This window comes from Cryptomeria japonica, chromosome 7 (assembly GCF_030272615.1).
Source record: "Cryptomeria japonica chromosome 7, Sugi_1.0, whole genome shotgun sequence".
In the NCBI taxonomy this organism is placed as follows: domain Eukaryota; kingdom Viridiplantae; phylum Streptophyta; class Pinopsida; order Cupressales; family Cupressaceae; genus Cryptomeria; species Cryptomeria japonica.
The window spans coordinates 11871870-11889692 of record NC_081411.1 but is presented as its reverse complement, the minus strand read 5'-3'; the positions used below and the strand labels follow the sequence as shown (position 1 = coordinate 11889692).

Below are 17823 nucleotides of genomic sequence, written 5' to 3'. Positions count from 1 at the left end.
GAAATCATTTTGTTTCATTCCTAGAGATTACATCTCTTTGAGACATTGTATGCACTTCGCGTGCATTGTCTTTATTTCCACATTTTGCATGTGTATACACCTCAACAACAACCGGGCGAGTAGCATATGCAGGAATGGAATATTGTGAACACAAAATCTTGTTTAATTGTCATGCAAACTCGACTACATCCCTTTAGATAACATTTCTACAAGACATTCTGTCAAAAAATTCCCAGGCCATGCTCATGATTATCGTCATAATCCACAAGTCATACCTTCAAGGTATTTTGTAAAATATTTGATGCGTGACATTTTCCTTCAACAATTATTCCGTTGTTCTGCAAATCTTATAATCATTGAATCGCATTCGACGACATTTCTTCATTTGAAATCAGTGCATTTCACGAGCTTGTGTCCTTCGAGGCGTTGTGTCAAACAGATGATGTAGCCAGCACACTGTCAAACCGTTCAAATGCCCTTTCTAGGCTTATGTAGCCAGACACATTGTTTAGAACTACACATTTTACATGTATGTCGACAAGACCATTCGCTGATTTATAATTAACAAAATTCCTCCAACCTCAGAGGATAACATAAGAGATCTTGGTATTTGGCTTTACGCCTGCCAATTGCACTTGCTTAGAAGTTTCTCGAGCCCTTTTAAACAAATATATTCTGTGCAATTCTTGCAACTGAAAACCATCACCAAGATTTTCCGTCAACACATGTATAATGACGAGCGTTGCAGAAGACTCTGGCTTTCGAACTCTTTGAAGGTTCTTGAGAAACGGTTGAGTTCTTGAACCTGAGGTTTTCAGAAGTTAACATTTGGGAGCAATAAGGAAAAAGGAATGAAAGTTAGGTTTTATGAGCATTTGAGCATATTGAATCATTTGGGAGGTTAGAAAGTTCACATTTTGGAGCATAGGAGTAAGATTCAAAAGTTTAACTTTTTGAAATCTGAATGTGATAGCTAGAAAGTTAGACTTTTGGAATATTGAGTGCAAAGGTTAAAAAGTTTAACTTTTTGAAATCTGAATATGATAGTTAGAAAGCTAGACTTTTGGAGATTTTTGGAGAATTGGGTGTGAAAGTTAAAAAGTTCAATTTTTAGAGGCAATAGTTGGAATTTTGGAGCATGGGGCGTGGAAGTTAGGAGTTTCAATTTTTGAATCTGAAAGTTAGAATTTTAGAGCATTGGGTGTGAAAGTTAGAAATTTCAATTTTCAAACATGAAAGTTACAACTTTCAAGGATTGGACCATAGGTGAGTGGCAAACAGATAAACAATGAAGAGAACTCAAAAGTCTTTTCTCATGATGCAAGCGTAGAGGATGACAAAAATAGAAGAATTAAAATATCACAAATGATGTGTTGGGTTTTTAAGAAGTTTTGCAACATTGCTCAAAATGCTACCAAATACATGCTCACAAGATAATTCTCCTTCACACTTTACATTTCTCAACATTTAATTGTTTTCAGATTTTGGCCAACACATGACAAGATGTGGAAATGATAATGATTTTGCACACATCTCAAGAACTCTTTAAAGAACCCATTAAAAATCAGGACAACAAGGCTAAAAAGGAGAAACTAGAGCATGGAAGATGCATGAAAGTTACAACTTTCAAGGATTGGACCATAGGTGAGTGGCAAACAGATAAACAATGAAGAGAACTCAAAAGTCTTTTCTCATGATGCAAGCGTAGAGGATGACAAAAATAGAAGAATTAAAATATCACAAATGATGTGTTGGGTTTTTAAGAAGTTTTGCAACATTGCTCAAAATGCTACCAAATACATGCTCACAAGATAATTCTCCTTCACACTTTACATTTCTCAACATTTAATTGTTTTCAGATTTTGGAAATGATAATGATTTTGCACACATCTCAAAAACTCTTTAAAGAACCCATTGAAAATCAGGACAACAAGGCTAAAAAGGAGAAACTAGAGCATGGAAGATGCATGAAGTTATTTCATAAGTATTCAAGAATCCAAAATTATTTCATCAAAGAGAACTTAAACATAGAGACAAATCATTAACTTTATAATGATGTCTTTAATTGTTGGTGCATTTTATTGTTACCCATTACATGAGTCTTGTATTTTTTTTCTAGTGACAAAACTATTAACCAAAACACATATTATTGGTGAATATTAGTTTGAAAAAAAAATCCCTCTATCAAAATCTTTCTCTCTCCTTTTGCATCTCCATTCCTATACCATTAATACATTACATAAGAAGTACAAAAATCATGCAAATTTCATGACTAGCATTACTACTTTATGCCTCTAGGAAACACTATGGATAGTTTTTCAATTTATTATGTATGCTCTATGTTCTCCTACTATTAAAGATATGTCTTCTTCATATAATGTTGTATCTTAAAATTTGGTGGGCTTAGGAAAATGATATTAAATATTTGATTCTTATTAAATTATGGCATATTTATATAAATCATCATATTTGCATTTCCAAAAATGTAAATGACTATATATATTATCACAATTATAATGTTCTTCATTATTTACCCAAGGATTTTAAATTCAAGACCTTTGATCATCAAGAAGAATTCTTTGTATTAGGATTAGTTATATTTTATGTTCCCCTACATAACGATTTCTTAACAAGTTTCATATTTAATATTGATTTTTCTAAACCATATTATTGGCTCATAAATGCTACAATCCAACTATTTTCCTTTTTAGAGCATAAAGCATCTAAATTACAAAAATTATTTATATGATCATGATTGTAAATGATACTATTCTCTTTTTCTATGAGATTGAGGTTCTACAATATCTTTTTATCTTATTAGGCAAAACATATTTGATAGTCATCACTAAATATATACAATAGCAAAACAAGCTATAATAAACATCATTCAAAATGTATGGTAATATATATTTTTTAATTTATTTAAAAATATATATTTGATAATAGAATCTTTGACATATAATATTATAGTTATGTATTTACTGTTATGTAATTGTTTACATCATGTGATAGCTTTTAGCAAACTAGAATATGTTCATTTGAAAGTACAATGTATTTTACAAGGTTGAATTACATTATTTAATCACCTCGAAAACACAATGTACAATACTCTTCAACAACCTCTTCTCATCACTAAATATATACTATAGTCCAATGAGCTAGAACAAACATCACTCAAAATGAAATATATGTATTAAACAAATTTGAGAAAACACAAGATGAAATTTATAAGAAATAAGGTGGACATTGAAGACATCATAAAATGACAATTTCATTTTTATTTTTTAATATAAGCTTTTTAGACTCACTCAATTAAGATTTGTTTTTCATTATATAATGTATAATATATATTTAATAAAATTGTATTCTTGTTTTATGTTTTATGTTTTAAGGACATCAATCCAACATTGTTAGATAAAAAAACACTAATCAATACCACTGCATATATATGCTTGTGCCTAAAATATCAAACAATGAGATTAATCAATAAAATCATGGACAGGTAAAATATAATATTAAACATAATCAATGACATGGCACTTTTGACATAAAATATCAGCACAATTAATAGCTAATTATTTTAAATTATATCAGTTTTGTGAGAAAAAAATTAGCATTGGAGATGTATCTTTACAAAACAATTAGAAGAAAACATACCCTAACCCCTTACCTAAAGTATTATCAAACTTGTCATCTAAACATCATTAACAATGAAATATTGTCAAAATTAGTAGAATCTTTGACATATAATACTATAGTTATGTATTTATTGTTATGCAATTGTTTGCATATTGTGATCGCTTTTAGTAAACTAAAATATGTTCATTTGAAAGTTCACAACCTATTTTACAAATACGAATGGCATTCTTCTATCACCTCAAAAACACAATCTATGATACTCTTCAAGAGCCTCTTCTCATCACTTAATGTATACAATAGCTCTTTCATTATAAGCTGTTTAGATTCACTCAATAAGATGTGTTCATGTTTTCATCATATAATATATAATATATAATATATATTTAATAAAATTATATTCTTGTTTTACATTTCCATATTTTGAAGACATCAATCCAACATTGTTAGATTAAAAAAAAAATACAATACCACTGTATATATACTGCATATATATGATTGGGCAATGAAATTAATCAATAAAATCATGGACAGGGTATGATAAATATAATATTAAACATGCTAATCAATGGGATGACATTTTTTATAGCTAATAATTTAAAACTATATCAGTTTTGTGAGAAAAATTAGCATGGGGGATCTTCAAAAAATTAGCATGGGAGATGTTCACATAACAATTAGATGAAAACATACCATAATGCCTTGCCTAAATTATTGTCAAACTTATCATCCAAAACATCTTTTAAGTCCAGCAGACCACGGAAATAATAGTATCAAATAAAACCCATGAGTTTTTGAAGCCCAGGAATTCATTATAAAGATACTTGACAGCAGAGCCTGCAAGTACCATAGTTTAAATATTCAGATTTACTCAAACGCCCATTGAACGTCACGCCTGACTTCTGCCTCCTCTTCAGGAGTGAAGTCATTTTCTATATTAAATATCTTTCTCATCGCTTCTGGGCTTTTCCACTTAATCCTGTCTGCTATAGTTTGGCACACTAAGTCCAGAAAATTGTATACATCCAGGTACTTGGCAGCTTTGAGGAGATGAAAAAGGGTTGCATAATCCATTTGCCTCACTAACTCCTGATCCCACTTCTTCACATCCAACTCCGAGATGGTGTTGGCGGCATTGACATGATATTCGCAGTACTCGATCACCTTCGCCAGAATTTCGCTGGAAACATTCGGCAAAGGAACGGCTTTCTCCGTTCCTATGTCCTCCAGGATGTTCTTTAAGAACTTCGATTGCTCGGCCACGGCACAGTCTACCTCAAATATCTTGTCATCTGAACTCTTCAATTTCAACTTACATTCCTTCGTAACGGCTGTATTGGGATCCTCTGCCATGGCTGTATCGAAGGGAATGTTAGGGAGGGGATTGAAACAGGGATCAACAAAAACTGTTGGGGAAACTAGTTCTGTGATTTGGTATATATAGGGTGTTGTTTATGTTGTCTTGCGATCAGTTTTCTCTTGAGGTAGTTAATTTTTAGTTTTTTTTTGGGTATTTGCCGACTTCTTTGCTTTTATCATTTGATTTTCTTTTATGTTTACGGAGTAATTATCAGTAGTAAGAGGTGACATGTAATAGTGTGATTTATGTTTATTTATGTTTAAAAAATTATATAAAAGATATTGGGAGATATCATATAGTTAAATATTAAAGTTTTTTTAATATATATAGAATGACTTAGGGCAGAATTTCACACCTACTTTCAAGTTGTCTTCCTCCTTGAATGAACAAAAATGTGAATGTTTGGATATAAATGTCTCTTCCATAGTAGACAAAAATGTTATTCCTTTCCTCTATATGACAATTATTAGAAGGGTTCACGGTGGTCATCAGAGCAGAGAAAAATAAGACATTAGGTTAGAAGAAGTTGGGAAAAAGCAAGAAAATCTACTTTCTGCCAAAACATTTTTTCTTAGTTTACTTCAATAACCAAGGTAGATAAGAATGTGGTGTTAGGTAGAACCCCATGGTGCATTGAGGACCTTTTCATGTTTACTAAATTTGGATGACGAACTTTGGACCTAGGGTGATGTATCCATCTTAAGGCCCTTACTAGATCAAATTATATAACTTACCCTTTGAATATTGATGAGAAGATTGTTTGAAACAAATAGGAAATAAACTAGGCCATGCCCTAGAATCAATATGGGTGAAGGAGATTCTATACTTTATGCTCAAATTCAACTCATCTTCACCACTACCTACCTCAATTAGTATGGCTATACAATTAAAGTGTGATATTGACTCAAAATGTCAAGAGAAAGGAGAATAAATATTTATGCTTCGCATGCAGCAATAGATCATGCAATGAAGTAGGGTGCAAGTTACCCTACACTTAAAGATGGACACTGAAAAGAACAACCTACAACAAATATAGTAATGGATATGGTGGTTGCCTCTCATGAAGAGCGTAATCCTCCTTATGTTTTTTACTGATCAAAAAATGATAATTCTGTGAGCCCCATTCCTACGGAAGAGAAAAAGGTGGTGATTCATCTCCTCCTTTGGCCATAAACACAATTGCCACAGATTTTTCTTCATCGAAAATAGATAACAAGAAGGTTAGGGACAATCCAAAAGAGATGGACACAAACACAATAAAAGAGACTGGATTGGATGAGGATCTAAACTTGGATCAAGAAATTGAAGAGGATGCATTAGTCATAATTGATACAAGAAAAATTAGCCAATGTGTAGACAATATTAAAATCTAGCTTGGTAAAGACAAATATTGTATGTAAAATTTGTAAATAAAAAATGGGAGGAGGATGTCGTACTTTGCCAATAAACCTCAATCAAATCCTACATGCAGGGATCTATGGAGGTGAGCCCTCCCTTTGAGAACAATGAATATTCTTACATGGAATGCTACGGGCTTAAATGTTGGCTAACGAGGAACATGATCAAGCACCAATTGGAAAATCAAATGATTGACTTAGTCCTCATTTAAGAATACAAGCTTTTGTCCAAGGAAGTAGATAATTTCATCAAGTGTTGCAAAGGCTAGGCTAGCCAATTCAACAATCTTGTTGGTGTTTTAGGAGGTGTCCCTATAATGTGGAAGCCCAACAAATTTAAATTGGATCTTTTGGCTCAATGCCATAATTGGATCAAAGTTGTTGCGAGAAGAATTTCCTCAAATTTGGCTTTCTCCATCTATAATGTTTATGGCCAACCAAAAAAGGGAGACAATAAATCATTCTGGTACATACTTGGCTGAGACTTCCAATTGGTTGTGGATAATTCATCATGCAAAAGATTTTAACACAATGTTAGACCCTAGAGAAAAGATTGAGGGCTTAGAAAAGGTGGCGTAATCACAAATAGATTTGCATCCTTTGCAAGAATAAATGGCCTAATCAACATCATAGCAATGAATGAGAAATTTACACGAAACAACAAAAGGGATGTCTTTACCAATATCACTAAATGATTGGGATAATTCCTTATTTATAATGACTGGCTAGGGACTTCTCTTCAACCAATATCCAAAATTAAATTGATCCACATTTTGAACCATTTCACAATTGAAATCCCAATACGCAGGGACTCCCCCTCGACAAAATTCTAGTTTCATTTCAAAAAGATGTGATTCAAAAGGAAATATTTGATTAACCTCATGAAGGGGTGGTGGGTAGAATCAATCAATTTTTTTGGCACATAAATGTTCATCTTAAGCAAGTGGTTGTATTTATTCAACAGAAAATTGAAGCATTGGAATAAGACTTATTTCAACAACATCATCGATGAGAAAAAAATAATTGAAAAATAAATCAAGTTTTTAATTGAATTTTTCATAAGCAACAATATATCACAATCAAGTGTGTAAAACAAAAGGAATTAAATGTGGAATGTGGTAAACTATTGGCAAGATAAGAATGTCACTAGAGATCAAAATTGTGAGAAGTGTGGCTTTAGGAAGGTGATCTCAAAACCAAATTTATCCATAACATGGAAAATATTCAAAGAGGATGCAATAGGATCACTCAGCTATAGACTATGGATGATCTTTTGCTATCAAATCTTAATGATCTACAATTAAATCTTTAGAAGTTGATGATCAACCATACGAGCCAGAAATAATCTACAAGCAAAACACTTATCACACAAAAGAGATCAAGAAAATATTATATTCTCTATAACAACTAGAGAATTTTGAATTATTGTACAAAATAATATTGGAGATACAATTACAATGAGTGAATGAATTTCTCTATAGAAAGAAAGATATTTCTTATCCTATAATTAGAAGTGTAGACACCCAAAAATGGTCAACGCTTGCGAGGTCATACTTTAACATTTGCGCATTGCCTCATTTTAGGTTTTTGCGTCGCATTAACATTTCTCCTATGTCACGCACTTGGTCTTTATCATTTGCGAACATCGAGTCATTCTTCTACATTATTCAATCATCTCGTCCTCAAATTTGGTCTTCTCGACAACATTATCCAGTCATGATTTTGATCAATTTTATCCTGTCGCATCAATGTGCGTATTCATTTGTCATCATTTTGGACATCGTCAATCCTAATTAGGGTTTTGTCCTCCTGTCAATCTTATCAATCTTATCATCAATCTCATCATTTTGGACATCGTCAATCCTAATTAGGGTTTTGTCCTCTTATCGATCCTGTCAATCTTACGATCAATTTGTCATCGATCGTTGTCCTCTTATCAATCTTGTCGATTTATCATCAATCCTTCAATCTTTTCGTTTTACGATCAATTTGTCATTGATCGTGGTCATGTCTAATCTTGACATCTTGCAATCTATTTTGTCAATTTTGACATTTTGCAATCAATTTTGCTATCGATCATTGTCTGTCTCAATTATGTCAAGTTGGATCAATTTGTCATTGTTCCTTGTCAATTGGCGCATCTATCAATCAAATCATTCTGTCGCATTGGTCATTTATCAATTCAAAATCATGACATTAATTATCTTTAATCAAGACCTAACTGTCATTTTCGCATTTCTAATTCGTCTTCTAGGGTTTTATGATTTAGTCATTTAACCTAATTTGTCATTTCTTCCTTTAGGATTAAATAAATTACTTATTTATCCTAATTCTTCTCATTACAATTAAATCTTTATTTAATTGGCTAATTATTCTTCTTTGTGAATTGATTAATAAATGAAAAATTATTAATTAATTCACTAATTCCTAAATCCTATTTTTCATCAATTTCTAATTCCAATTTCCTAATTGGTCATCAATTTCAATTTCCTAATTTTCAAATTTCTAATTCTTTTTCCCTCCTATTTCATCTCCTAATTCTATGGGAGTGACATTTCAATTTGTCATGAAATTGTCATAATTGATTAATCAATCAATTTTGACATGAAATGTGTCATAATCAATCAATCAAATTGTGCATGGGAAATGCATAATTTGTCATAATTTGTCATATTGATTTGCAATTTCCCTTTGAATTGCATCATGCCAATCTTGTCATTTATCCAATTTCTCTATAAATTGGATGTTTTTTTCAATCAAAGCCCTTCGAACCCCTTCAACCCCTTCAATCACTTCATGAATTCTAAATTGCTAACAAACTACTGAATTTTCGTTCTAGTACTCTTGAGCTTTTTGCTTTCAATTGTGAGAGCACTTGTAGGTGAGATCCACAAAACTATTGAAGAGGAAAGAACAACAATGGAGCCGCATGGAAGGAGTATTCAATCTTGAATCTGGTTTGCATAATGTTTTCTTTTGAATGCTTCATTTTCATACCTTCATTGAATGTGCATTGTGATTAGGTTCATTGCAATGAGTATTTCTTTGATTGAGCTATCATGTTTAACGTTTTGATTTGATCTACTTATCTTGTAATGATTCCTAATTTCTACCCCACATTAAATGGTGAACCCGTCGTGAATACTAACCTTCTAACCATCTTACTGTGTTTTTGAGTGCTTCTAAGTTGATTTGCAGGTCAAAAACTCAAAAACAGAGCCGTGCAGTGCATTCTGGACACATCTTGCGCCTGTGTGAAGCATTTTGCGCCTGTGTTGAAGCATCTTGCGCTTGTGTTGAAGACTTCTGCGCTTGTTTTAGACATCTTGCGCCTGTGTCATAACTTCTGCGCCTGTGTAAAGTCCAGAACAGAGGTGAAAAATGCAGTTTTTACTTGAAAAATTTTGAGCTAGGATGAGAAAGTTATGCCTTCTCAAAGTAGACTGAAATTTTGATAGTTTTCATAAATCAGATCATCTGTGCTTTGGATTTTGGTACTGATTATTTGTGCAGGATCTTGGCTTACGCATGACAAAGACTAAAAATCAAATTACTAACGTGTGTTATGCAGATTCGATGGTCAAAGACTATAAATCAAACTTCTGACATGTGTTTTGCAGGTTGCCTTGGAGAAACAACCAAATCGTGTGTTTGAGATTTTTAATTAGGCACTTAGTGATTTATAAATAGGTGGGAATGAACCTTTGTTTTCTTTGTTTGTTAAGTATGACATTGGAGTAGGAGAGTATGCTCTCATCCTTCATAGGGTGATCAGAAATCCAGATCTTCGATACCATGCTTGTGTGGTTGATTGTTTGTCTCCATTAGAGGGCCTGCCTTCCCGACCACTTTGCTTTAGCAAGCAAGTGATAATCGTGAGAAGGGAACGACCCAAAGTGAGTATGGCTAGAATTCCTTGGCATTCTAACTCACTATAAAAAAATACCCGATGAGCGAAAGCTTTGAAGGAAGTGTTACGTGGGAATTGTAGTTACTTGGGAAGTGATGACCCTTGGACTCTTTCTCATATCAACATCTAAGTAGGGCCTTTTGGTCTAAATCGTGCTTGCGCGACTACATTTGTTTGGTATCTTGATGGGCTTAATGTCTCAATCATGCTTGCATGACATCAAGGAGTAATGCTTAACAGAAATCCTTACTACATACCTTGTTTTTAGAGGCTTGGCTGCCCTGAGAAGTGAGTGCCGTGGAGGGGAGCCCGTGGGGTCAAGCATCTATGTATTCTCCTTGAATCTCATAATGAGTCTACCTCTCAAGTACCTAATGTCTTTGCCTACCCTAAGAAATGTGGAAATGAGCATGATTGTCTTGAGTCTAAGTTGCAATATCTTGTATTCTTTGATTGTCAAAAGTTGAATCCCATTTCAAGAACAAGCACATTGATATAACATAAGATCAAACACCAAAGATATTCATCCAACAAACATTCAACAAGATTCAAAGATCATACTTCAAGCATGGTTGTCCAACATTGGTCAAAAACTTGTCTCAACTCTTATGTCACTTGCATTTAGGTTCATTCTAGTTTGCATTTTGCAAGTCATTATCAAGTATCAAGGTTAAGTTTCATCTAAGTCATACTTCTTTTGCATACCAATAAAAGTCATCCATTTACATGAGTCCCCTTGCATAAGAGTAATATCATTTCATAATTAAACCTTAGGTTTCATCTTAGGTGGACATTGTCATACATTGGCATTTGCATATCCCAAGCCTCTTCATTAAACCTAAGTCTTTATCATATTATATTAAGATCATTTGCATATTAATTATCCTTTTGCATATAGTATCAAACCTAGGTCTTGTCATACTTGAGCAATCCAAATCTTTGGTAAACCCTAAGTCATTGTTAAGAAGTCTAGACCTCATCAAGTCTTTTGTCCTTTTTGTCATCAATATCATTTCGTCAAACCTAGCTTAGTATCCAAGCATATAGGGGAGACATTGTCATCTTGTCCTTTGTCACTTGGTCCTTTTGTCCTTTGAGGTCTAGACATCATTTCAATTTCCTAAGGGTCTCTCTTAGATTTGCATTCCAAAAGTTTGTCAAAATCTTCAAAAACACCAAAAACATAGATTGCATTTTCATTTATTTAGTTTGCATTTAGTTGCATATCATATATTATCCTTGAAAAAATTCCAAAATTATTGCATTTGCATAGTGACATGTCTATTGAAACAAGGTTCCAAGCACCAATGATGCAACAAAGTTTGACATATCAACCGACAATGCAATCACAATTATATCCAACCCAACAACAAGGCAATATCGGTCAAACTTATCATGATGATTTAAATGTCCAAATACAAAAACTAGAGGAGAAACTAGCTCAAGAAAAGGAGATATTGGAGCAAAAAGTGATAAACAGTGAGAAGATAAGATCTCAAATGTCCAAAATGTTTCGAAAATTTCCAGGTCAAAATTTTGAGCCAATTAATGTAAGATCTCTTCTTGAATGATCAGACATACCAGCTCTCCTCTCCCAAATAGAGATGATGAAACAATTACAAGAAAGGAGACAACATCAATTTCAACATTATGTGCCTCCACAACAAGAACAAGAAGGTGTTTACTATCAATCATATTTTCAACCATCACAACCAATGACACAACCAATTGTTCAACATATGCAACCAACACAACCAATGGTTCAATTTCAACAATATGTCCAACCAACTATACAATGTCAACAAATGGTTCAACCAATGGTGGAATATCAATGTCAACAACCACAATCACCAATTCAAAAACAAAACTTGCAACATGCACCAAGCCGAATTTTGAACATGTCAAACCAAAATGATCAACATCTAGTTCAATATCAGAAAATGACATCAAATCAAAAACAAGTTCAAGTTCAATCAACATATCAATGTCAACAATTGCCACAAAACATTCAAAAACAAAGGTTGCAACACACACCAACCCAAGTTTCAAACATGTCAAACCAATCTGATCAACATCAAGTCCAATATCAAAACATGACATCAAATCAAAAACAAGTTCAAATTCCAAGTCCAACTATGTCAAAACCTCGAAAGAAAGGTGGCCTTATTGCAATGCTCTTAAGAAAAAAACTAAGTGAGTCTTTTGAGGAAGATAAAGATAATACACTTATGTCTAGCAATGCCTCATCCCCTCACAAGAAAATTGACTCTCCAGTGGCATCTATCCCTACACCTTTAAAAGTTTCACAAGAACCTTCCATATTGTCCTCATCAAACAATACACCCAAGGATGCAATTATCCAAGAGCTATCCATAATTGATTGCCACGATAATCCAATTTGTGACGCACATCCTTGTCATGTTTCAGAAATACAAGACCCAATGCCACCATGCACTTTATTGCCATTACCTGTTTTAGAGGACCCCATTCGAAGTCCCTCTTCCTCATGTTCAAGCATTAATTCCTTGCCAGAATCCATCGCAAATGTTCAAAGTGCATCCCCTTCATGCCAAAGCATTAATCCCTTGCCAAAATCCCCCATGCATATTCAAAGTCCAACTCCATGTCAAGAGAATAATTTAGAGCATGAAGAAATGAGTCCTAAAGCAAATCAAGATCAAGATCCTGAAACCTTATCACCCCATCCAATTGTTGACCAAGATCCCATTTCCCCAGACACTCACGATGATTCCCCTATTCTTGTCCATCCTATCCAAAGTCCTATTGACATTCCATTCCCCAAGCAAGATCAAGATATCCTAGTCCATCCAATCCCAAACGATCCCCTTCCATTCCAAGAACACAATGTCCTTTCAAATCCCATTGACATTCCACTTCCTAAGAAAGATCAAGATATCCCTTCCATCCTTTCCGATGATCCCATTGAAAGTCAAGAGCAAAGCACCTTTAAAGAAGATTCCAATGATCTTCCTCCTTGTCAAGATCAAATTATTCCTTTAAATCCTCCACAAGATCCTTTTGTTCTTCCATCTCCTTGTCCTGATGCTCCATATACACTCCAAGATCACATTTCTTGTGATGATCCCATTATTTCTCCCATTCCATCTCTTGAAGAGCCTATCATTGAACCATGTCCACTACACACTCCTAGTCCCCCTCATGATCCTGATACCCCTCATGATTCTAACGTGTCAGTGCAAGATGTTCATGAACCCTCAACATGCATAATGGGTTCTTCCACTTTGGTGCAATCCGATCCACTTCAAGATCTCATTGTTTCTCTCATATCATATCCACCTCATAATGGACTTGCGTCTTCTTCCGAAAGAAAAGAGTATCCTATTAGTCAAAATATTGATAAAGACAAAGGGGTAGACCTTCATAAGAAAGAATCCCTTCATATCAAAGAATATACTAATGGTCATGGCTACAGAGCTCACACTCAAGGCGTTGGTATCCCTTCAAAGTCAAAATTCAAATGTCCACCTTCCCCATCATCGCTTCCTTCCATTCTAGGTCCCTATATCCCTCCATCTCCTATGCAACATCAACAAAGGCACACATCTTGGAGAACCTTCCATCCATCCCACATGCCTCCATATCATTCCCATCCACACCGACATTCATTCCCTCCTCCAAGCAATTTGGATGCCAAGTATAAGCATCATAAGTCTAGAAATCCACATGTATTCAAGGATCAACATGTCCAATCTAATCGACATGTCAAAACAAAGAACAATATGATCTATAAAGAAAAAGAAAAATCCAAAAGGCCACAAAGGCCCACTGAGCAAAATCAAGCAAAGTCAAAATATATATGGGTTCCTAAATCCCTTGTGCAAGCAATGCACTCCAAGGAACCACAAAAGCATGAAAAATCAAAAACCATGTGGATTCCCAAGAAGCTCCTTGAAGCACAAAGAGAAACATCAAACTTGGCATCCAAAATTGTTATTCCTCCATCCAAATCGTCCAAGTCTATTCCTCCATCACCTTCTTCATCCATTTTGGGCCCTTATGTCCCAAAATCCCAAGCTATTCCTCCATCCAAATCGTCCAAGTCTATTCCTCCATCACCTTCTTCATCCATTTTGGGCCCTTATGTCCCAAAATCCATAGTCGTTCCTCCATCAAAATCTCAATATCCAAAATACATCTTTCCTCCATCAGTCCATCACCCCTCAAGGTGTGTGCCAATGTCGATCTTGCCAACATTTCCATCCACTCAAGGCCAATTCTTCCAATACCCTATTCATTATCCAATGCATATTTTTCATCCTTCCATCCCTCTCATCCAATCCTTTGCATAAATCCTTGCCTTAGTTTCATCTCATTGTCCATGTCCTTATCCTACCAACGTCTTTGAGCATACTTTTAAAGGTCATGGTCCATTCTTTTCAAGGCTACTATCCAAATAAAAAGACACTTGAGTCCTTCTTCCATCCCCTATCATGTGTCCATCTTCTTCTGAAAAAGTCAAAAATACAAAAAGAAAAAAAGTGACAAAAAAAAAAAAAGGACAAAAAAGAAAAGAAAAAAATAAAGAAAAATAATTCGTCCACTGGTGAAAACCTGGCAAACAGGCGCTTTGGGCAAGTACCATGATGAAAACCTGGCAAACAGGCGTCATGCGTAATCGATGAACTTCTTGCACATCACACTTGGGGGCAGGTTTCCTCCTTCATATCCTGTTGCACTTCATTATCCTATCATACCCCTGTCATTACCCTCCATTATCCTGTTGTCCCTCATGTCCATTTTCCTCTTTCCTCCTTTGATCTTGACAAGGCTGACGATCATCATGAGCATCATGCATCTTGTTTGCAGCTTTCAGTCTATCATAGCTTTTGGTCATTTATCCATTTGCTTATTACAACCTTTCATCCATATTCCCTGTCTTATTGCAACTTTCTACCATTATCCCATAGCCAATCCCGACCTTCAGTCCATGTCCCTTATCCATTCTTGATCTTGCTTATCCTATCCATATCTTATCACTATCCAAACACTCTTTTTCATTCCTCGATCTTGATTTGACATAAGGACACAAAAATTTAAACATGTTTTTCAAAAACCTCTTGACATGTCCCTCATGCCATGTCACTGCTGTACATTGTCATATCCAGTCTCTTGTCCCATCACGTCATAGTCCTTGGAAATTGCATCCGTATTGTCTCCATGATAAAAGGCCTTTGTCTTCTCTCTATCCACCATCATTGCAGCAAGCCTATTTATCCATTTGTCATATTCCTTGCATTGCTAGACACTGGGGGCAAAATTTGAAAAAGTCATAAAAATCCAAAAAAGTCCTAAGAAAGTCTTAAAAATTGAAAAAAGTCCTGAAGAAAATCCATAAAAAATCTCAAAATGTCCTGAAATAATCTCAAAAAAAAAATCAAATAATGTCCTGAAATAATCCATAAAAATCAAATAATGTCCTAAAAAAAAATCCAAAAAAATCGAAAAATGTCCTGAAATAAGATCATAAAAATTGAAAAAAGTCCTGAAAAAAATTCTAAAAATCAAATAATGTCCTGAAAAAAGTCTTAAAAATTTGAAAAATGTCATCAACAAAATTCATAAAAATCATATAAAGTCCTGAAAAAATTGAAAACACAAAAAAAGTGTAAAACTCCAAAAACCAAAACAAACATTCTGCAATAAATTATTCCCTTTGTGCATCGACAGCTCACTGTGTATACGTCCAACAATTTGCAATCAAACATTGTACTTTAACTGAAATCATGCTTTAACCAGATGAACTTTTTCAACTCAAACCAAACATTCAAATTGATCAAAATTGTCTTATCAATTGAATATCAGCATCAAAAAAAATCATTTGTCCTTGTCACATTATCATGGGTCTTATACAGGGTGTGGTATACTCAAAACCAGACTGTGTCCTGTCTTAGACGGGGTATCACATTTCCTGAAACTAGACAGCATGATCGTCCTATCAGCACGTTCAACTTTTGACAATGAAGATCAAGATGTTTGTTTGATTTGCTTGAATTTGTGTGTCTTATCTTTTTATTGATTTATCTTTGGCTTCGATCATGTTCCTATGTCACTCGATGATGTCACTGAGTGATTTAGAGTGACCGGGATGGCTCATGGTCTTTTTTCTTTGATTGTGATCTTTGCTTGTCTATGCTATGTCTGTCTTTCGCAAATAGGGTTGCATTTCAGCTCTGGCCTTCAATGCCATGATGCTACGCATCCATTTTGCTAAATAAAAATAAAGGTTCTCACCTACAAAGTGCATTACTGAAAGCAAATTTTCATCATCTCTAATTGTCCTCTGTCTTATTTCTTCTTACTAACACTTCTTCCGTCCGGTCGGATAGTCAGTTCGGTCTAGTGCTCTGATGTCCACGCACATATGCTGCATCCTGCATCCATTTGGTTAGTACATTTGCATTCCATCACATATTACATCAAGCATTTTATCCATTTCATTTCATAAATGCATCAAAAATACATAAAAATGCATCCATACATGTTCATAAACCAGTGCATAAGTCATCCATACATGCAAAAAAACCATAAGTCATAACATATTGCATCCATCATATCGATGCATATCATATCACATATCATAATAATGTCGGAGTACAAAATCGGACTGTCTGTCCTAAGTATGGCCCGCAGGCTGACTACATAATGTCAAACTACATAATGTCCACTGTCTGTCATATGGAGCACGTGCCTCTGTCACTGGGTGCTCCCTCTGTCCTCCTCATCCCTGCCATGTCTCGCAGATGATGTACCTGGTCCTGGTCCTGGCTGTGGTGGTCTCATCGGTCCACTCCCTCCTATGCTGCTCAATGACCTCCGAGAGCGTGACCTGCTCTCTGTCCTCGATCGTGCCCGATATGAAGGTGCTCTCCGCTCCGGTGGAACTGCACCCTCATATAGTGTCCTCCAGTACAGTCTCTCCTCGCCGGTCTTTACCAGCATCTGTGCCATCTCCCGTGCACTGGCATCCCTGATCGACCCAATGAACTCAGTGACTCTTTGTCCCTCTCGCTGTGCCTGAGCTATGGCTGTATCCCGAGCCTCTGTGAGTCTGGCTATCTCCGCTCTGAACTGCTCATGCTGTCTCTCCAATATCGCAATATAATCCTGCTGGCTCGCTATGGTAGCCCTGTACATGTCTATCTCCTCTGTCCTAGCTGTCTCTGGTTCTATGGGAATATCTTGCAAAGTCTCCTGATCCACTGAGTCTGGCTCCTCATCGTCCTCACCACCATCACCATCCTCTCCCCCGTCTCCCTCCTCCTCCTCATCACCTCCATCAGCTCCGTCCTCATCTCCATCACCGTCATCCTCCTCATCCTCGTCATCCTCCTCGTCCTCATCATCTCCCTCCTCTCCTGTGAGTGGGAAGTCCTCCTGTCTCCTCGGTACTGGAATATCCGGATCGGTCAAAGGCACTGGCCGTTGCTGTGCGAACCATGTCTCATACTCCTCTGTAGTCCCAGCATCTACCACATCTG

At 35.3% G+C, this 17823-nt stretch overlaps 1 protein-coding gene across 1 annotated transcript; it reads right to left on the bottom strand.

Annotated features, from left to right (window-relative positions):
* Window positions 1-4503: 4503 nt before the first annotated feature.
* On the bottom strand, window positions 4504-4989 carry LOC131039891 (SKP1-like protein 1A). The gene has a single exon (XM_057972740.1). It carries the CDS (start codon window positions 4987-4989, stop codon window positions 4504-4506), a length of 486 nt encoding a protein of 161 aa, XP_057828723.1.
* Between the last annotated feature and the right edge of the window lie 12834 nt (window positions 4990-17823).